Genomic DNA, 23,109 nt, shown 5'->3' on the forward strand with positions numbered 1-23,109 from the left:
GTATTAACAAGTGTCATGCACATCCGGGTGAAGAGACCACCAAACAGGCTTTGTGTGAGGGATAAAGCTTTTTAATCACCTGGGTGCAGGTGGGCTGAGTCCAAAAAGAGAGTCAGCAAAGAGAGATGGGGTGGGGGCCGTTTTATAGGATTTGGGTAGGTAATGGACAATTACAGTCAAAGGGGGTTGTTCTCTGGAGGCAGGGGCGAGGGTCACAAGGTGCTCAGTGGGGGAGCTTCTGAGCCAGGAAAAGGAATTTCAGAAGGTAATGTCATCAGTTAAGGTAGGAAAGGGCCATTTTCACTTCTTTTGTGATTCTTCACTCGCTTCAGGCCATCTGGATATATACGTGCAGGTCACAGGGGATATGACAGCTTGGCTTGGGCTCAGAGGCCTGACAACAGGCTGTCTTGTTCTCTGGCCTTGGGTTAGTTTTAGTGAATGGTAGGTCCCTACAGATGATTGGAGGAGGAGGAAAATGAAGCCAGAGTATTTCTTTATCTGGCTCGTTCCTTGAAGAATTTCTGTAATTTCTGAAATTCCTGTTTCATTTCTTGACCTAGATGATCACTTTTTGTCTGACAGTTCTCTACACACAGCTCCCTAATTCTCCAGGTTCCAGTAATAGTCTCTTCCTTCTCCCTGTCAAACTTAGGGTTAGTAGCAGTTGCCCTCCTGTTTCCAACTCCAAGTTATTTCTTCTGGTTTCCCTATACTGTCCCATTCCTCTGTAATCACTAAGTGTTAGACATTTATTAAACCCTCCTCTAATTTTCCTATTCAAGTGTACAGTCTGTTTCCCATCAGAACGATATCTGATACAGTTATTTTCATCATTTGTCCCACGACACCATTTCAAGTCTCAACATCACTCAGATTTCTTCCTTCCTCAAGTGACTATTTAAGTTGTCTCTCTTCCTCTTAAAGGTCCGCAACTGGAACTAATCCTTCAAGTGTAGTCTGATCAACACAGGACAGGAAGAGAAAGTCACCTCTTGTTTTAGTTACATTTCAATGGAAGTTACTCAAAGATACTAGTAGTTTCTGAACAGCCTTTTCACATGCTTGGTTCACAATCTATTCACTGTCAATTGAAAACCTCTAAGTTGCTTTTTTGATACTACTGTTAAACCAAATGTCTCTCATTCTATTCACAAGATAATAGTTTTGGGATTCCAAGATGACAGCATGCCAATGTTCTCTAGTAAATTTCTCTTGTCTGATTACAATCATAGTTCAAGTGGTCCACAGTCTAGCCTGTTTAAACTCTTACTGCATTTAAATCTTGTTATTAGAAAAATATTCTAATCTTTGTGTCATTTTCAGACTTAATACATATATTGTCAACATCTTTGTTCTAACCCATTGTCATGAATCTGTCAAAGAGAGAGGGCTGAGAATATGTGGATGACAAATAAGTACATAAAAAGATATTTAATATCATTAGCCATCAGGAAAATACCAATTAAGACCACAATCAGATATCAGGACACACCTTCCAGAAAGGCCAAGCTTTTTAAAAGTGACAAAAGCAAATGCTAGTGTAGATGCAAAGAAACTGGATCATGAATGCATTGCTGGTGGGAATGTAAATGACACAGCCACATTAGAAAGGTTGGAATTTCCTTATACAACCAAATAGGGCAACTACCCTAGTATCCATAATCTGGGTAATTATTACAGAGAAATGAAATCTTACATTCATACAAAATCCTGCATGTGAGTGATTATAACAGCTTTATTTCTAATAGCCAAAAACTAGAAACAGCCCAGATGTCCTTCAACAGGTAGAAAGATTAAGCAAACTATGGTACATTTATTCAATGGAATATCACACTCAGGAATATAAAAGAATAAACTATTGATATATGCAACAACGTGAATGAATCCTCAGAGACTTACGGTGAGTGACAAAATAAATGATATGGTTTGGATGTTTGTCCCCTCCAAATTTTATTTTGAAATGTAATTCCCAATGTTGGAGGTGGGTCTGGTGGTAGGTGATTAGATAATGGGGGTGAATCTCTTATAAATGGCTTAGCACCATCCCCTTTGTGATGAGTGAGTTCTTGCTCTGAGTTCACATGTGATCTGTGAACTTTTTCACTTTTTAAAAGTGTGTGGCACCTCCTCCCTCTCTTGGTTTTGCTCTCACCATGTGATGTGTCTGCTTTCCCTTCACCTGCGATAACTGTAAGCTTCCTGAGACCATAACCAGAAGCAGATGCTGGCAACAATTCCTGTACAGCCTACAGAATTGTGAGCCAATTAAACCTCTTTTCTTTATACGTTACTCAACTTCAGGTATTTCTTTATAGCAAGGCGAGAACAGACTAACACACCAATTCCATAAGGTTACATACTGAAAGATTCACATAACACTCTGAAAATGACAAAATTATATAGGTGGAGAATAGTCATGACTAGGGGTTATGAAATTGAAAGGAAGGTCGGTGGTGGCTATTCAAGGACAACATGAGAGATCTTTCGTGTTGATAAAACTCTTCTGTGTTCTTATTATGGGCGTTGTTCCTTGAATCTAGGCATATGATAAAACTGAATATAACTGAGCACACACACAGACGAGCACATGTAAAACTGGTGAAATCTGAATAGATGGAGTGTATTAATGTCAGGTTTCTGGTTGTGATGTTGTACTACACATTTACAAGGTCTTATCATGGGAGGAAACTGAGTAAAAGATACACTGGTATCTCTTCATATTACTTCCTACAGTGGCATGCTAACAGATATATTAAAAGGCATTCAACATCATTAATCATAAGAGAAATGCCTATTGAAACCACTATATCACTTCATGCTTGTTAAGATGGCTATTGTCAAAAAGACAATAAATAACAAATGTTGATGAGGGTGTGGAGAAAAAAGAACCCTAGTACACTGTTGGTGGAAACGTAGATTGGTATAACCATAAAGTAAAACAACATGGAGGTATCTAAAAAAATTAACAAGTAACTACCATATGGCCCAGCAATCCTTCTTCTGGGTATATACCCAAATGAGATGAAATCACAGCCTCATATAGATATATGCACTCTCACGTTCATTGTAGCATTATTCCCAATAGCCAAGATATGGAAACAACTTAAATGCCCATCAATGGATAATTGGATTTTAAAATTTGGTCTCTCTCTCTCTCTCTGTGTGTGTGTTTGTGTGTGTGTGTGTGTGTAGTTATATATAGTTATACAGAACTAAATATTATTCAGCCTTAAAATAAAGAGGTCTTGGCATTTGCCACAACATGGATGAACCTGGAGGACATCACAGTAAGTTAAATAATCCAGACAGAAAGAAAAAGATTTGATGATCTCATATGTGCACCATATAAATAAGGGGCTCAAGTAGACAGAGGTAGAGAATGAAACATTGGGGGTAGGAGAAGAAATGGGAAGAAGTAGGTCAAAGGACACAAAATAGCAGGTATGTACGATGAACAAGTATGGAGATCTAATGTACAGGGAGACTAAACCTGATGAAATTGTCATGAATTTTTGTTAAATAAGTAGATTTTAGCTGCTATTGTCGCACACTTAAAAACTAAGAAGAGAGGTATGCTAATCTGCTTCACCATAGTAACTATTTTACTTTATGTATCCCATAATATCATGTGGTAAACCTCAAGTCTACACAATAAAATTTCTTTAAAATAAAAATAAAAAATCCATCACACTTCTATATGCTAACATTGAATATGTGGAAATCAAAATTAAGCACATGATACTATTTACAGTCATTTGGAAGAAAATGTAATGCTAAGACATAAATTAAACAAAACATGGACCAGAAGGTGGGTACAAATATTAAAAATCAAAATATCTTTCTAAAATTCACAAAATACAAAAATGTACCTGATATATTCATTTACAAGGGAAGAACAGATTATATATAAACAGAGGCATCTTAAAAACAGGCCTGAGTGAAACATTAAATACTGACAATGGCTACATAAATTGAAAACAAATGTCCATAAACAATAAAAAAAAACATGTATTGACATACAGAGAAAAGGATACACACCAAACGCATTACAATGATTGCCAATGTAGACAAGAGAAATAAAACTGGGTCATGGAAATAAAGGAGAATGAATGAGTAAACAAACAGGAGAGGGTCTTGGCAATTAACTCAAAAAATGTAACTCAACCCTCTAAACTTGATGCCAAAACCACTCTATTGTATTCCCTTCAATCAAAACAATATTTTTTTCAAGGGAAGAATTCTTAATCATTGACATTCTATAGAAATGCTGATGTATGGAAGTGGTAATAAAAATAACAACTTTTATTTGTATCGTTGTATTCAAATTCTCTGTAGACTATGCTTTCCTTTATTGCCTGCAGTAGACAATGGCCACTCCCAGCGTCCCACACTTGGTAGGCTACTGTTCCACCTAAAGTTTCTTAACAAGGAAATGCCCTAGTATTGGGACCATGGCCTCCAAGCACCAGTATTTTAGTGTATGTGACATGATGTCTTACTTTATGTAGGGTGAGGTTTTTGATCCATTTGAGGGGCTTCAGTTGCTCACAGCATTGGGTGAGTTATAACCCACACCACTATGATGTATGTGGCCTGGAGGTGGTGATTTTGATGTCTTCATTTTGGAAAGAGTATCACTGTCACCTATATACAATACAGATTATTTTATTTATTTTATTTTATTTTATTTTATTTTTATTTATTTTATTTTATTTTATTTTATTTTATTTTATTTTATTTTTGTTATTTTGGAAACAGAGCCTTGCTCTATCCCCCAGGCTGGAGTGCAGTGGCATGATCTCAGCTCACTGCAACTTACGCCTCCTGGGTTCCAGCGATTCTCCTGCCTCAGTCTCCAAGTAGCTAGGATTACAGGTGCCTGATACCATGCCTAGCTAATTTTTGTATATTTTTTGGTAGAGACAGGGGTTCACCATGTTGGCCAGGCTGGTCTCAAACTCCTGACCTCAGGTGACTGCCAGTCTTGGCCTCCCAAAGTGCTGGAATTATAAGCATGAACCACCATGCCTGGCCAATATAGATCTTTTTATATGCTCTTCTACACAATCACATGCTCCAAGAAACACCAAGTCCTTTTCTTCCTCTCCTGTGAGACAAAATTTTAAGAAGAAAATTTGTCTGAGGAGTCAGTCCTCCCCCAGTCCTTATTTACAATGTCTGGCTGTCAACCTGTGGGTCTGTCTGCCAACCCTACAGGACCTCATATCCCTCCCTACTCAAATGCCTACTTCTTCCCTTCCCTTCCCCCCAACCACCAGAAAACAGGCAGAGATATACACAGTCATCAACTCCTCAAACTTGATTTTATTGTAATCATCGCCATCAGTAGTGATGATTTGTGCAATTTGGTTTCTCCATGTGTGACTAATCCTCCCCACTGTCCTGAGAGGATCCTTCAAATAAGCCTAGGTCTTCATCCTCTTGTGAGGATCCTTCAGATGAGTCTAGGTCTTTGTCCTCTTTTGAAGGTCCTTCAGATGAGTCTAAGTCTTCATCCTCCTTTGAAGATTCTTCAGATAGGTCTACGCCTTCATCCTCCTTCTTTTGGATTGGATTGATGGAGTTCTCTTGTGACCGGTCGTTCTCCAGTTGACTTGAACTTATTTTCTTACCCTTCTTGTGGTAATACACAAATATTATTGGATATTCTGGTGTTTTTGTCTTTTTCAAACTCTGTTCAGGGGCTAAGACTCTGTTTGGTGCCTCCTGCATCTGGTGAGAAAACAGGGAGGGGCCAGAAAGACATTATTTTGGGTGAATAGGATAGACTGGATAGCAAGGGGGGCTTTATGAGAAGGAATGCAGTTTGAGGAAGGGGTTTGTGCCAGAGAAGAACAAGGTGGAATCATAGGGTAGGGATCTATGGGGAAGAAGAAGAAGAGGAGCATGAGTAGGGTCATCTGTTAGTCCAAACTGCACCATTTTGTAAGATCCCTGCTATTTTGCAGAACTTGGTCAAAGTGAAACATTCCATGGGGGTTCGGGCCAGGAGAAACCACCTGACTACAAGGAGGACAAAGGCTCAACTAAAGAAACATCCCTATCTTAAGTCCTGTTCCCCTTATTCTCTCGTATCCTCCAGCCCTAGGCTAACCTCCAGATATTGATCAAATTCTGCATCTTATTTTTCCTTCCTTCCCCTTTCCAGGCAGCTGCAAAGGAATACCACAATGATATTCCACTGGAAAAAGGGCCAAACCACCTGACGATAAGAACATCTTATCAATATCCTCCTGGGCAGCAAGCCATACTGCCCAGCTCCCTCCCACCCATACCTGTACGTACCCCAGACTGTAAGCAGTGGTGGACTCTGGCATGAAGCTGGTCCCCCACTTCCACAGGTGTCTGCAATATTCCTGTGTTGTTGTTTGAGATGTCCCCTCTCTGTGTGTCTTTCTTTCACCCTTGTCTTCTCTTCAAAACCTAACATTTTGGTGTCAAAACCCAGAATGGTGATTGGGTTCTGATGGGTAAGTTTTCTCTTGCAACCTGGAAAGCAGAAAGCAGCAAACAGCAAGCAGCACAAACTAGACTGGGGCCTATTTCCAGATCCTGAGTGGACTCCCTGTTCTGAGTCCTGTTCCCCCTATTCTCTCATATTCTCCAGCGCTGGGCTAACCTCCAGATATTGATCAAACTCTCCATCTTATTTTTCCTTCCTTCCCCTTTCCAGGCAGCTGCAACAAGTATCACCCCCATTGCTGGACATCACATCCAACACTGGGCTTCAATTAGTGAATGAGTCTCCCTCTTCCTCCATTGTGGATTCCTCTCTATTTCTGCCAGTTCTCCAAAAAAATTCCAGTGCTGGGTGAGAGTTCTTCCCAGTCACCAGGTGACCACAGCCTCCCTTCTCAGGGGACAGCCTCAGAACGCTTGCCACTCTGGCTAGTCTGGCCTCTAGGGAACATGAATAGCTACAGGGCTACCCTGACTCTCCAGGTCCCTTCTCCCAGGCAGAATCGAGTACTCACTTTCCTCTGGGGTATTCACTTCTCTCTGGAGTACTCGCTCTCCACTGGCATATTCACTCCCTTCCTGGGTACTCACTTTCCTCAGGGGTATTCGCTCCCATCCAGAGTATTCACTCCCCTCTTCCAAAAAACAAAACTTCCAAATTCAACATAATCTAAAAAACTTTCTCCAACACAATGGTAAATGATCTGAAGTGCTTTGCTTCATGCCTCACTCTCTCTCTCTTTCTGCCAATTTTGTTCACCATTTCAAATCTTCCTCCACAAGGAGAAACCCCGCTAAAATGCCTCCTCCTACAGACAAGGCTTCCTCCTCTGAATTTCAACTTGGCCAACACACCCTTTCCTCTGCCTCCTGCCCGCCACCATTCCCTCCACCTTCTCCTTCGGATCCGACTCCTTCACCCCCTTACTGTCGCCCTCCATTCCCCCTTCCTTCTCCACATCAAATCAGGTCTCACGCCCAACCCCCTATCTCCAGAAACCAGGCACATGCCCAAAGGCCTTCCAAAGTCCTTCCCTTGCAGGAGGTCATGAGGGCTGAAAGCGTAATCTGAATTCAAGTTCCCTAGCTGACTTCTCCCATATTAAAAAGAGACTTGGCTCCTTTTCAATGGATCCTACCTCTTTCTGCAAGGAATTTCTGTACTTCCCTAAATCTTACAACCTTACCTGGCATGATATATATGTCATCCTCTCCTCTACCGTCACCCTGGAGGACAGAGAACACATCTTTATGGGTCCTCTGTATTGGAACTAAAAGACGACTACTTCACTATTCCCTTAAATCCGGCTTACCAAAGTCTTTTTGCTTTAACTTGGTCAAAGCCTAATACTCACATGTCCTGTACTCTTACAGGACTTACACTTGGACTTACATGTAGACTGTACTCTTAGAGGGGTTCCGGGATAGGCTCCACCTGTTCAGATGGGCCCTCATCAAGGACCTAGCTGAACTTCCCCTTGCTCCTAGTACCCTCCTCCAATATGTCAAGGACCTCCTTCTCTGTAGCCCGTTCCTTAACCTGTCCATTCAACACACCACTCAGGTTTTAAACTTCCTTCATAATTGAGTATATTGGGCCTAACCCACAAAATCTCAGGTAGCCCAAACCAAAGTTACTTACCTGGATTTGTCCTAACCCCTAATTCTCAAGCCATCCCAACCCAATGAAAGGAGCTAATTTGTGACATGCCACTTACCCACAGAAAAAAACTACCTCCCCTCCTTCTTGGGCCTTGTGGGATACTTCTGGCTGTGAATTCCCAACTTTGACTTGCTGGCCAAGGCGCTCTACGTGGCCTCACATGGGCCCATCCTAAAACCCCTAAACCCAGCTTGCCCCAACAAATCCCACTTAAAAACTAAAAAATGCCCTTTTAATTGTCCTGGCACTGGGACCGCCCAATCCCAAGCCCTGTACTTTGTATGTATATTCCGACCAAGGCCTTGCTCTTGGACAACTCTGCCAAACATATGGCAACGCCCCACGAGCCACTGCACATCTCTCAAAACAACTGGACTCTGCCGTCCAAGGCTGGTCACTCCGACTAAAAATCTCGGGTGTGACCACGTCGCTGGCCTTAGAGGCACGGAAACTCCCTCCCTACCAACACATTACTACTGCATCTTCCCATTACCTACAGGACCCCATAAACCATCAATTTCTTCTATCCCTCCCACCATCCCGCTTTCAGCAGGTACACGCCTTATTCATAGGTAACCCTCTAATCACCTTCCAGTGTAAACACTTCCGACTCTAAGCTCTCTCTCTCCTGTCTGGACCCCTTAGACTCCCTCTCCTCCCCCTGCCAGCACATTTCAGATGCCCATTTGCAGGGAACACACACACGGTTAGTTAATGGAAGCTCTTTAGGCAGCCATGTCCAGCAGCTGGCTATGTCATCAGATGGTAGATGTCTCACTGAGGCCTATTGTTGTGGTACTGCCAGGTAACGTTGTTATTTCAGTTGCGCCTGGACTGATGGGTGAGACTGTAGATTCTCCATTCAGGAAAAAATGGTTCTACCTCAATGATAAAAGTGTCTTATCCAAGTTGAAGAAACCTTCTGTACTTTTATATGTGCACAACCATTTCCATGCTGGTCCCTGCCCCTACTCCAGCTTTTAAAAACTTATATATATTCTTCCACCATGGCTGCCCATCTCAAACATATTACTAAGGCATCTTCCCTTTGCACTAGAACTTCCCCTCAGGAAGCTATCAAACTACCTCCTTTCCAACACACAAGGCCCGAGTACACTTACCAGGGCAGGACTTGCAAATCAACATCACTCACATGCCCCCCATAAAATGATTCCTATACCTTCTGACAATAGTAGATACATTCTCTGGATGGATAAAAGCTTTTCCTACCACCACCAAAAGGCACACACCATCGCTTCTATTCTCTCCACCCATATTATCCACCAGTTTAAACTCCCCTCTTGCATCCAGTCACACAGTGGGCCAATTTGTTTCACAGTTTAACCAACAGCTGATAAAGGCTCTAAACATTAAATGGGCTTTGCATATTCCTTACCACCCGGAATCTTCAGGAAAGTTTTTTTAGAAAACAGCAACTAACCAACCTTCCCTAAGGATAAAATGACCTGGACTTCACTTCTCCCACTGTTCCTCATGCATTTATGAGTCATTTCCCAAAAGCCCCTCAGTTTACGCCCATTTAAGCTCATGTAGAAATGCCCCTTTATCCTCCAGAATCTCCCTGTATTTTCTCCCCCTTCTATATGGAATATTTGAATAGCGTTACATCTCACCCAACATCTAATGAGAGAGTACGCAAATGCTTACTTGACTGAGCCTAAAAGTCCATCCTGAAAACACTCCTCCCTGTCCCTATAACCAGGGGACTGGGTCTGAATCACAGACTCCTCCTCCTCCACTCTCCAACCTAAGTGGATGAGTCCTCACCAGGTTATCCTAACTACTCTGACTGGGGCAAAGCTAACATCTTTTCCACACAGAATGCACCATTGCAAACTAAAAAGAGCACCAGATCCACATGTAGAAATTTGATCACCCCCAAATTATTCTCCTTCCCTCATAGGACCAACCTCACTGTACTTAACAAGAATTCCAGAAGTTGCCAACCCTTAGTCCATAACACTCTCCGTCTCCAATTTCCAATCTTTTTTCTCCTACTTGATTTAAGACCTTTCCTGGTTTCCCTTCCCCATGTCCCTGAATAGTCCTACCAATTTCTCACACTAATCCAGGAGGTATGACTGCAGGGCACCTTCCAAAATTTCACTCCTACTCAAATCTCCTCTTCCTTCTTTTGTCCTCTTTGTCTGTGGGATACTCGAAGTTCCGACCCCTAGCCTCTAACTGTTGAGCCCCCTTCATCAGCCTCACACATTGCCTTGTAAATCAGTCACACTCCCCTCTTCCTTCCAACTGTTAAATTTGTTTGTCCACACAAATCCAGCAATTCACAACCCTTCCTGTCAACCTGGCCACATGAACTCAGTCCAAAATGAACCTGCATCTCAACTAGTTGACCAATTCATTCCCCAAACCTGTTTATAATAATCTTGCTCGGCTAAACACCTTTTCCCCAAATCCATCAAATCCACCCACACAGTCACACACAGGGCTGTCACCCTCCTTCGCCTCATAGCCTCTTAACTAAACATGATACAAGTCGGATTCCATAAAATACCTCCTACCAACCCCTCCCCTCTCTGACCGCGCCGCTCTCCATGTATCCAACTCAAGGGCACTCCCTGGAAAAAATGCACAAACAATTTCATCAACTGCAACATGTATCCTTCTGCCCTGTCAGGACCATAGTGGCTATTGGTTACAAAAATCCACTCGTCTCTCTCTCTCCAAAAACAGCCTTCACCTCCTCCTCCACCACCATTTCCTATCAGGCCCTCAGATGGGCTACCCTTGCTGGCAGCTATTCAACTTGGAAAAATATAAAAGTTAAAACAAAGGGTTTGTGCAGAATTCAGCCCCCACCTTCTCATGGCTTGCCACCATAACCTATAACTTTTGTCTGTCCACCCCCAGTGTCTTCTTCCTTTGTGGCACAAACTCTTATCTCTGCCTACTTGCCAGGTGGTCAGGAACATGCACCCTGGTGTTTCAGTCTAAACATTAACATTTTGCCTAACAAGCAGACCATCCAGATTCTTTTAGTAGCTTCTGTCTCATCTTCCTCCACACACACTAAGCAGGCTCTACACCTCATTCTAGTGTTAGCAGAACTAACCATCTCTGCTGCACTCAGCACTGACATAGCAGGTGGCCCCTTTCTTAGGGCCGTTAATCTTCCTCCTCCTGATACTACAATTGGCCCATGTATACTCACCTTCATATCTTGCTTTATCTCCCGAAGGCTAAACTCCCTCGTCCAGGCAGCCACCCTGCAACACACTGAAACCATTCTAGTGCCTCCAGGAAAACAACTCTGAAGTCCAACACCCACTGCTGCAAAACCCAGACTCTGATTACAGCTCCCCTATTCAGCAGGAAGCAGCCAGAGACTCAACAACGCCCCTCTTCCTTTTATACTAAAGTAGAAGGCAAGAATGTGAGTCCAAACCACCATTTAGTAAGCCCCCTGCTATTTTGCAGACTTTGGTCAAAGTGAAACATTCCATGGGGGTTCGGGCCGGGAGAAAAATCTTGCCTAATCATCGTAACACAAGGTGGACAAAGGCCCAACTAAAGAAACTTTCCTATCGTATCTTGCTGGGCAAAGTTCCAAGAAACACCACAATGACATCCCACTGGAAAAAGGGCCAAACAGCCTGATCATAAAACCATCTTATCAATATCCTGTCAGGCAGGAAGCCATACTGCCCAGGCCCCTCCCACCCATACCTACAAGCACCCCAGCCGGTAAGCAGCTGTGGGCTCTGGCATTAAGCGGGCCCCCCACTTCCACAGGTGTCTGCCGTATTCCTGTGTTGCTGTTTGAGCCACCCCCTCTCAGTGTGTCTTTCTTTCACCCTCGCCTTCCCTTCAAAACCTAACGGTCTTACCTCATCATTTTTGTTGTTGTTGGATTCACAGGGGCCCTTCATCTTCTCCCCACTGGTGCTTGAAGTTGGCTGTTCCATGATTGTGGTAGGTTGTAGAATGTCTCTAGTAGGCTCTTGTAGAGTCCAGACTTCCACAGCTATATTGAAGCTTCCTAGGGAGATGTCCCAGAGCTCTTGCCCTCCCTATATTTACCCTCCTGATGACAAGGCAAAGCCACGCCCTTGAGCTTTGTTTGATCATACAGGCAGCGTCCCAGCCAATGGCAGTCCTAGGGTGGCTTTGACATCACAAAGCACCACTGCAGCCCCCTCCCTGGGCTTGCGGGGGAGGGGAAAGGAGTGTAGAGGAAACCAAATGCTGTTGTTTTTTCAGCATCCCCTGAAGATGATGCATCCCAAACGGATCTGCCGCCTCTCCTCATTTCTCCATGTTTAATGTTCATGGCTCACATGGAAGCGAGAGGATGGTTCCTTCAAGCCCTTCCCCACAGCCATTCCTAGTAAGTGATTCATTCTTTTGTCTTCCAGCACCCACCATGACCTAGTATTTTAGATGTCTCACCTCAAATCCCTCCAAGCTAGTGTGGCTACATTTAATTATTGGTGGAGATGTGAATTATCCCATTTCCTTCCTACAGTTCTTGCATATGCACCTTGAAGACCATTTACTTTTAGGCTACTGCCAGGCAAATTTCAACCCATGTTCTTTTGCGCAATGTCCATGTAGTTCTTTTAAATTTCCTATTTCCCATCTGAAATAATGGCCTTGAGTCTGTCAAAATTTTAGTGAATAAACATTCTTTACCGTGTATCCTAGTCTTGTTTCAAATGAGGGATGTATGTTCATAGTAAATATAGTCTCCCAACATGAATTCAGCCAGTATGTGGGTAGGGGAAAGAGTGGATATTCAAGTGCTGGAAGTTGTTCTCAGTGTTTACATGCAGGATACTACAATCTAAGACCAACATGTGCACCAGTATGGGCATAGTTAAGCTTTGTAGTGGAGATTGTGTCCAGTGCAAAAAGAAAAAAAATGGATTCAGTTTGGAAGGGGAGAAGTAAGTGTCTTTTGTCAAAGACTACATGAGAGTGTATGTAGAAAAGTCGATCTAAAAACATGCTTCTACAATAATTGAGATTAGCAAGATTGCAGAGTAAGAGAACAATACACAAATCAATTGTATGTTTATATATTAGAAGTTTATATATTAGAAGAGGCAATGTTTCAGCTAATGTTAGTCCTAGGGTGGACTGGAAGTTAATTTCAACAACCGAAAGTTGAAAATAAGAACAGTGCAATTTAAAATATCACTAAAAATATTAAAGTCTTAGGGATATAGCTGAACAAAGATGTAAATTACTTGTACACTTAAAACTAGAAAAAATTGCAATGATAAATTAATGACATAAAAAAATCGAGATGTGTACTTTGATTTTCGGTTGGAAGATTCAATATTGTAAAATGGCAGTTATTTCCAAATTCATCTGTAGGTTCAATTCAATTCTAATCAAAATTCTAAAAAGGATTTTTAATAGAAATTGACAAGATAATTATAATATCCATATGGAAATATAAAGTGACTAGAATAGCCAAAAGGAAAGTGTTGAACCTTAAAAAGCTCTGGATTATACCAATGTCAATGTTCTAGTTTTGATAGTGTAATATGGTAGTATATTGAAGATTTTACTAATCGAGAGAGACTGGTTGAAGGGTACATAAGGCCTCCATGTACATATCTTTGAAATTTCTTGTGAACTCATAATTGTTTCAAAATAAAAAGCTAAAAATGTTTTAAAAGAGAACAAGAGAGAGAGCCAAAGATAAAGAAGGCATGGCCCTAGATTCCTCCCATAGTTTGACACTCGTCCCATTCTTTATAGGAAGTCACAAAACACAATAATGGAAAAAAAATAAAAATAAAAATAGAACAAAAGCGAAGTAGACCCTGGATTTTTGTTCCAGTGTTCGTCAGGTTCATATATCTTTATTTCATATACCATAAAATCAATAAAAAGTCTAGAAAAATACTCTGCTGACCTCCAGAAACACATAATTCATAGCACTCCCATTACTGCCATCTAAACACTAGCAAACCAAGAGAACACTGTTATTAATGTATACTTTTCTTTTTTAGTGAACTCCAGACGTTGTCTAGAGATTAACAACTCCATTTAGTAAATTATTACAAACTAACATTAAGTATTTATTTCTTTTGGACTTTTGCCTGCAATTAACAGTGAGAACATCACCCTGTCATGTCATGTTATAAAAAACAAACAAACAAACAAAAACCAAGCAAGAACCAACAGGCATGCCACATCAAATAGGGTACATCAAAAACTAATTAAAATTGCTGAAAATAACAGCTTTCGATTATCTTATTACCTTTTATAATTGTTTTCTAAATTTGTTTACAAAAAATATTTTGATGAGTATATCACTATCCAATGAAAATTCATCAAAATGTTAGGAACACATTCAGTGCATGCTTCTATTGAAAGATTACAACTTACTTTACAAAATAACTCCTATTAAAAAACTTAATGATTATGTTATATTTTCCACCAAAATGAATAATAAAAAATTAAAGGTCATCAGGGTACAGTGAGTTTATCATATTGATTTTATTTTTAATTTCTGATGTGTTCACTTTTCAAGAATATTCTACTTCATATCAGGTTGAGGAACTACTCAAAGTGACTCTCCCATGTCATGCTGTAAGTCAGAGATGGACCCAGGGCTAGAACAAGGGACTTCTTGAAACCTTTTCACCTTTTGTTTATGGACCTTTGTACGAGTGATATTATAGACTGACATTAGTTTAGTTATAATAATAACCCTCAGCTACATTCTTAATGATTTTTGTTACAAATTTATCTGTCTAAGGTAGGTTTAAACATCACACAAAGTACCAGATATAGGATAGGATCTGCCTGGGATTTGCAGCACTCCGTGGCCACAAAGAGCAAGGAGTTAGAAGCCAACCATATATTTCCCTTTGGAGCACAGACAGTTGAAAAGCAATCATTGAGAAAGAGTTGAGTATGAAAGAGGAATATATCCTACTACTGGCTTTGCATGTGACTGAATGAGTGGCTTTGAAAAATACCAGCACCATTGCCTCCACTGCAACGACTACTACCTCTACACTAATGTTAATACTACAATTAGCAATAGATTCTATACACCAAGAATATAATATATGTCAGGCTCTGTTCTAAGCATGTAGTATCTAAGTCAAACAGATGGTACATCCAAAATGGAATATTTGACAAATATTTGCCTTCAAAGGGACCATTTATAAACAGGTAGATGCAGGGGGAACATCAGAGATTGTGCTAGTAGCAGCTGCCATCACTCCAAACCCAAAGGAATGAGAACACGGAGGAAGTCGTTACTAGAATCTGGAAAAATCAATAAATCATGAGGAAATTGCTATCTTCAGAAGTACAGTGACCTCCACCAAGAGACTCATCCAGCTCGAGATGACTCACAGGGATGGAGCCAGGAGAATAGGTCCACAGTCCTCACTCTCCTTCCTTTCTCCCTCGTACCTCCAACTCTCCTTGGGGCTTTTCATTAGCCAAACCCAGTGGACACAGAGAGTCCAGGAGCCCATTGAGAGAATCCTTCCTAAATAGCCTCTTAGAACAGCACAGGTGAAAAATGGTGGTGAGTGGATCTGGAAAGGCAGAGGGAAGATGTTCAGCAGAGATGCAATACTCACAGCAGTCCCAGGAGGTAGATATCATCACGGGGGTCTGATTTACTGATAAGGAAATTGAGGCCCAGAGAAGCTCAATAACTCAATAATTGTGAAACAGTGTTCAAGCCTAGTTCAAGCTGCCCTAAATCTCATATTCTTTCTGGTACTCTGGGTAAACTGCATACCTTCTGTAGGCTTCAGATCCCTCAGCTGTAGAATGAGTAAATTGGAACAACAAATGTCATTTTTTAAATACGCTATGAGACCAAGCACCTTTTCATATGCCTGTTTGCCATTTGTACGTCTTCCTTTGAGAAATGTCTATTCAAATATTTTGCCCATTTTTGATCAGATTATTATGTTTGTTTCTCATCGTGTTGCTTGAGCTTTTTATATATTCTGTTTATTAATCCCTTGTGACACAGCTTGTTTGCAAATATTTTCTCTCATCCTGTGAGTTGTCTCTTCACTTTATTAATTGTTCACAGAAGCTTTTTAACTTGATGTAATCTCATTTCTCCATGTTTTCTTAGGTTGCCAGCACTTGTAAGATATAAGATATTGCCCAAGAAATTCTTGTGCAGACAAATGTCCTGGAGATTTTCCACAATGTTTTCTGGTAGCAATTTCACAGTTTGTGGTCTTAGATTTAAGTTTTTATTCTATTTAGGTTTGATTTATATATATGGAGAGAGATAGGGGTCTAGTTTCATTCTTCTGTATATGGATATCCAGTTTCCCCAGCACCATTTATTGAAGACACTGTCTATGTCCCAGTGTATGTTCTTGGTACTTTTGTTGAAAATTAGTTCACTATAGATGTGTAAATACGTTCTCTATGCTGTTCCATTGGTCTACAAGTCTGTTTTTATAACAGTACCATGCTGTTTTGGTTACTATAGCTCTGTAGTATAGTTTCAAGCCAGTTAATGTGATTCCTTCAGTTTTGTTCTTTTTGTGCAGGATGATGTTAGCTATTCTGGATCTATTGTGGCTCCATATAAATTTTAGGATTGTTTTTTCTATTTCTGTGAAGAATCTCATTGGTACTTTGATAGAGATTGAATTGAATCTGTAGATTGCTTTGGGTAGTATGGATATGTTAAAGTTATTAATCCTTTCAATCCATTAAAATGGAATATATTTCCATTTATTGGTGTCCTCTTTAATTTCTTTCATCGGTGTTTTATAGTTTTCATTATACAGATTGTTCACTTCTTTGGTGAAGTTAAATCCTAGGTATTTCATTTTATGTGTGACTATTGTAAATAAAATAAGTTTTAAAATTTATTTTTCAGGTTGTTCACTATTGGCATATAGAAATGCTACAGATTTTTGTATGTTGATTTTGAATCCTGCAACTTCAAATAATTTGTTTAGGAGTTCTGAGAGTTTTTTGGTAGAGTCTTTAGGTTTTTCCAAATAGAAGACAGTATCATCTGCAAACACAGATAATTTGACTTCTTCCATTCCAATTTAAATGCCCTTTATTTCTTTCTCTTGTTTGATTATTCTAGCTAGAACTTCCAGCACTATATAACAATGGTGAAAGTGGGTATCCTTGTCATGTTTCAGATCATAGAGAAAAGACTTTTACTTTTTTTCCATTCAGTATGATACTAGATGTTGGTCTGACATATATGGCTTTTATTATGTTGAGATATGTTCATTCTATATGCAGTGTTTTTCAGGGTTCTTAACATGAAAGTATATTGAATTTTGTCAAATGTCTTTTCAGCATCAATTGAAATGATCCCATGGTTTTTAGCTTTCATTCTGTTGATATGATGTATTACATTGACTGATTTGTGCATGTTGAAACCTTTTTGCATCCCAGTGATAAATTCCACTTGATCATGATGAATCATCTTTCAAATGTGTTGTTTAATATGATTTGCTAATATTTCATTGAGGATTTTCATATTAATATCCATCAGACATTTTGGCCTATAGTTTTGGTTTTTCCTTTTTTATGTGTCTTTGTCCAGTTTTGGTTATCAGGGTAAAACAGGCATTTTAAAATGATTTTGAAAGTATTCCCTTCTCTATTTTTGGAACAGTCTGAGTAAAATTGGTATTAGCTCTTCTTTAAATGTTTGGTAGAATTCAACAGTGAAGCCATCTTTTATCTTGTTACATCTCTTTGGTTTATTTGGGTTTTGGATATCTTCATGCAAACTTGGTAAGTTGTATGGGTAAGAGTTTATACATTTCTTGGAGATTTTCCAATTTATTGATATACAGTTTCTCATGGTCGCCACTAATTTTCCTTCGAATTTCTGCAGTATCTGTTGTAATGTCTCCTTTTAATCTCTGCTTTTATTTATTTGGATCTTCTCTGCTTTTTCTTACTTACTCTGGCTAAAGTTTTGTCATTTTGTATAGCTTTTCAAAAAACCAACTTTTTGTTTTATTGATATTCTGTATTGATATTCTTCATTTTAGTTTCATTTATTTCTGCTCTGATCTTTATTATTTATTTTCTTCTATGAATTTTGGGTTCAGTTTGATCTCATTTTTCTAGTTTTTAAAAGATGCATCATAAAATTGTTTATTTGGAGTTGTTCCTCTTTTTTAATGTAGGCACTTCCTGCTTAATACTGCTTTTGCTGTATCCCATGGGTTTTAGTATGTTGTGTTTCTGTTATCATTTAAGAAACTTCAATTTACCTCTTAATTTCTTCATTGACCCACTGGTAATTCAGGAGCATATTATTTAATTTCTATGTATTTGTATAGTTTCCAGAATTACTTTTGTTATTAATTTCCAGTTTTATTTTTTGGTGGTCAGAGAAGATGCTTGATATTATTTCAATTTGTTTAAATGTTTTGAAACTTAGTATATGACCTAACATATATTCTATCCTTGAGAATGATCCATGTGCTGAGTAAAAGAAGGTGTATTCTGCAGCCCTTGGAAAAAGCATTTTGTAAATGTTTATTAGACCCACTTGTTCTATAATGCAGATTAAGTCTGATGTTTCTTTTTTGATTTTATTTCTGGAAGATGTGTCCAATCCTGAAAGTGGTGTATTGAATTCTCCAGCTATTATTGTGTTGGGACCTCCCTCTCTCTCTCTCTCATTAGTTCTAATAATATTTCTTTTATATATCTTTGTGCTCCAGTGTTGGGTGCATATATATGTAAAATTGTTATATCATCTTGCTGAACCGATTCCTTTATTAGTATATAGTGACCTTTTTTTTCTTCTCTTACTTTTTGTCTTGAAATCTATTTTGTCTGCTATGAATATAGCGAATTCTGCTTCTTTTTTGGTTTCCATTGGCATGGAGTATCTTTTTCCATCCCTCTATTTTCAGTGTATGTGTTTCTTTATAGATGAAGTGTGTTTCTGGTAGGCAGCAGATCAACGTGTCTTGTTTTTTCATACATTCAGCCACTCTATGTCTTTTAATTGGAAAGTTTAGCCCATTTACAGTCAATGTTATTATTGATAAGTGAAAACTTACTCCTGTCGTTTGTTATTTATTTTCTGATGGTTTTGTGATTCTTCTCCTTTTTCTTTCTTTCCTTCCTGTCTTCCTTCAGTGAAGATGATTTTTCTGAGGGTATATGATTTATTTTCTTGCCTTTTATTTTTTGTGTATCCATTGTATGTTTTTTGGCTTGAGGTTACCATGAGCCTTGCAAATACTATCTTATAACCCATTATTTTAATCTGATAACTACTTAAGACTATTTGCATAAACAAAGAAGCAAGCAAAAAGAAAACTAATAAAACTGCATCTTAACTTCATCTCACTGCTTTTTGACTTTTCATTGTTTTTATTCATATCTTATTGTATTGATTATGTCTTGAAAAGTTGTAGTTATTATTTTTGATTGGCTTATCCTTTAGTCTTTCTCCTTAGAATAAGAGTAGTTTACACACTACAGTTATATTGTTATAATATTCTATTTTTTCTGTGTACTTCAATTACCATTGAGTTTTGTACTTTTAGATGATTACATATTTGTAATTAACATCCTTTTCTTTCTAACTGAAATACTCCTTTTAGCATTTCTTGTAGGACAGGGCTGGTGTTGATTAAATCTCTCGGCTCTTGTTTCTCTGGGACCATCTTTATTTCTCCTTCATGTTTGAAAGATATTCTTTTTCAGATATATTTTTCTAAGGTAAAAGATTTTTATCTTTCAGCACTTTAAATATGTCATGCCTCTCTCTCCTGGCCTGTAAGGTTTCCACTGAAAAGTCTGCTGCCAGACATACTGGAGCTCTTATCTTGCTCCAAGAACCCTTCTTGCTCTAAGAACCCTTCTTTATCTTTAGTTTTCAGGAGTTTGATTATTAAATTACTTGAGGTAGACTTCTTTGAGTTAAATCTGCTTGGTACTCTATAATATTCTTATACTTGGATATTGATACCTTTCTCTAGGTTTGGAAAGTTCTCTATTATTATCCATTTGAAGAAACTTTCCACCCATATGTTTTTCTCTACCTCCTCTTTAAGGCCAATAACTCTTAGATTTGTCCTTTTGAAGCTATTTTTTTGATTCTATATGCATGCTTCATTGCTGTCTGCTATTTTTTAATTTTGTCTTTCCTGACTGTATATTTTTAAATAGCCTGTCTTCATGCTTACTAATTCTTTCTTCTCCTTGATTGATTCTGCTATTAAGAGAATTTGATAGATTCTGCAACCCATCACTTGCATTTTCAGCTCCAAAATTTCTGCTTGATTCAGTTGTTTCAAACTCATTGTTAACCTTTCTGATAGAATTCTGAAATCTTCTAATCTTCTCTGTGTTATACTGAATTTCTTTGAGTTTGATCAATACAGCTCTTTTGAATTTTCTGTTTGAAAGGTCACATATCTGTTTCTCCAGAATTGGTCTGTGTGGTTTATTTACTTCATTTGATGAGGTTATGTTTTCCTGGATGGTGTTGATGCTAGTAGATATTCTTCGGTATCTGGTCATTGAAGATTAAGGTATTTATTGTTGTCTTCACTGTCTGAGCTTGTTTGTAGCCATTCTTCTTGAGAATGTTTTCCAGATATTTGCAAATACTTGAGTGTTTTGTTTTAATCTGTATCTGCTTTTGGGGGCACCCAAGCCCAATAATGCTGCAATTCTTGCATACTTGTGGAGGTACCACCTTGATGGTCTTGGACAAGAGCCAGGGGAAGTCTCTGGGTTATCAGGCAGAGACTTTTGTTCTCTCCCCTTACTTTCTCCCAGACAAACTGTATCTCTCTCTCTCCATGTTCTGAGCCATCTAAAGCTGGGGGTGGAGTGACACAGACACTCTTGTATCCACCAACACTATGACTGTGCTGGGTCAGACCTGAAGCAAGCACAGCTCTGGGTCTTGCCCACGGCCTGCTGTAACCACTCCCTGGCTGCTGCCTTTATTTGCTCAAAGCCCTGAGGCTCTATAATCCACAGGTGGCAAAACTAGCCAGGCCTGTGTCTTTCCTTTCAGGGCAGTGAGTTCCCCCAGGTGGGTTCAGAGATGCCATCCCAGAGTCAGGAATTAGAGTTAAAGACCTTAGAAGTCTACCTGGTGTTCTATTGTACCGCAGCTGAGTTGGCACTCAAACCACAACTCAAACCACAAGAAGCAGTTCTTCCCACACGTTCCCCTCTTTTCCAAAGGCAGGGCAGCCTCACCCTGTAGCCACCCCTACTACAGGCCGTGGAGAGTACGGCAACACTACCACTGATGCTCCCGTAAGTCCCCAGGGTTCTTGAGTCAGCTGGTGGTGAATGCTGCCAGGCCTGGGGCTCACCCCTTCAGGGCAGTGGGCACCTGTCTGGTCACAGGCAGGTCCAGAATTGCTGTCAAAGAGTCAAGTCCTGGAACTCGGGACCCCAGTAGCCCGCTTGTTACTCTATTGCCCTCTTCCCATGCTGGTACTTGGAACTAGTATGTCTCAGAGGTTCACCCAAGGTCCTCGATGTAGTACCTGGGTATTGCTGCTGTTTATTCAGGAACCAAGGGCTATTCAGTTGGCCAGTGATGGTTGCTGCCAGGGCTTGGTCATTTCTTCCGTGGTAGCAACTTTCTTTCTGGCCCAGGGTGTGTCTAGAAATGTTGTTTAGGAGCTAGTGCCTGGAACAGGGGCTTCACAACCCTGACCAGTGCCTTGTGCTGCTGTGGCTGAGCTGGTATTCAAGATGCAAGAAAAAAAGGGCTCCTCACTATTCCATCTCCTGTCCTCAAGCGGAAGGAAGGACTCTTTCATGGAGCTGCTAGCTGTGCGGTCTGGGGCTGGAGCAGGGCGATGCCAGCACTCCCTTGGCTGCCCCAGCTGGTATCTCGGTAGGTCATGTGCACCCCTCCACAGCCCCGCTGATTACTGGGATGGGAAATTTCCCTCTGGCTAGAGGTGGTTTAAATGCTCCCTTCCCAGGTGGGAGTCAGCTAAGTTTGGACTGGTTTTGCTTTCTCCTGTAAGAGACAGCGCTGAGTTCTGTGTCTCACAACTGCTGTGCTCTTGCCCTTCCAGCTTCCAGAGACGCTCTTTACAGCACACTGCCACTGCCTAGGCTAGGGAAGGGGTGGGCTCAGCGATTTCAGACTGTTTTTTCTGGCTCTTCAGCGCCTCTTTCAGTGATACAACCAGGTACTATGACAGTTCCCCTGATTTGGGTTCGTAAGGAGGTGTTTCGTTCTGTGTGGGTAGTTGTTAAATTTGTGTCCTTGCGAGGGGGCTGATCTGTGCAGCCTTCTATTCTGCTTTTCTTGCTGCACCTCTCTCACCTTATCTTTTTTATCCCCTGAAATGCCTAGGGCCAAAGAGTGTTATCCTGTCTTACTATCCTAATATGAAAAATTATTTAATGTCTCGTGCTGGATGGAAATATATTGGTTTTCAATGAGAAATACTTTCAATTGTACATATCAAAGAGTAAGAAAAAAAGCATTTGGATTTTTTGTTTTTACCTCATAGTCCAACGACTTGAAAGAATATTCTTTTATTCCAAAGATGGTATTTGGGGGATTTTGTTCTGGAAGTTAGTGCTAGGTATTTAGGTATTTGGACCGAGAAAAGAAAACTGGTTTTTGTCTATTGATATTTAGTATGTTTTACTTTTTCATGTTATCAATGACAATGTTATGACTTAGTAAACAACAATTACAAATAACTAAAATTGTAATTGCTCCTGCATTTTTATTTAACTCCCTTATGTATCCTGAGAAGATCTTGCTGTTTTACCTAATTATCTCTCCAACATCCTCTGAACTCTCAACAGATAGGCACTACCTGAAGGTCATCTCAAAGACAGAAACTAAAACCCGATCCACAGGTGACTCCATGCTGAATGCCTGTGGTCTCTTTTCCTGCTAACCGATGTGTATCCACCAAGCAGTTTTCTTTTTCACATAAACATTATGCTGTTTGACATTTTTAAAA

At 40.0% G+C, this 23,109-nt stretch overlaps 1 protein-coding gene across 1 annotated transcript; it reads right to left on the bottom strand.

Moving 5' to 3' along the window:
- Window positions 1-5,308: 5,308 nt before the first annotated feature.
- Window positions 5,309-12,174, bottom strand: LOC105526287 (sperm protein associated with the nucleus on the X chromosome N3). Its single transcript, XM_011962232.1, has 2 exons — window positions 12,019-12,174; window positions 5,309-5,736 (listed from the first exon to the last, which is right to left on the bottom strand). Exons 1-2 carry the CDS (start codon window positions 12,094-12,096, stop codon window positions 5,389-5,391), a joined length of 426 nt encoding a protein of 141 aa, XP_011817622.1. The 5' UTR covers window positions 12,097-12,174; the 3' UTR covers window positions 5,309-5,388.
- Between the last annotated feature and the right edge of the window lie 10,935 nt (window positions 12,175-23,109).

This window comes from Colobus angolensis, unplaced genomic scaffold (assembly GCF_000951035.1).
Source record: "Colobus angolensis palliatus isolate OR3802 unplaced genomic scaffold, Cang.pa_1.0 Scaffold585, whole genome shotgun sequence".
NCBI lineage: Eukaryota > Metazoa > Chordata > Mammalia > Primates > Cercopithecidae > Colobus > Colobus angolensis.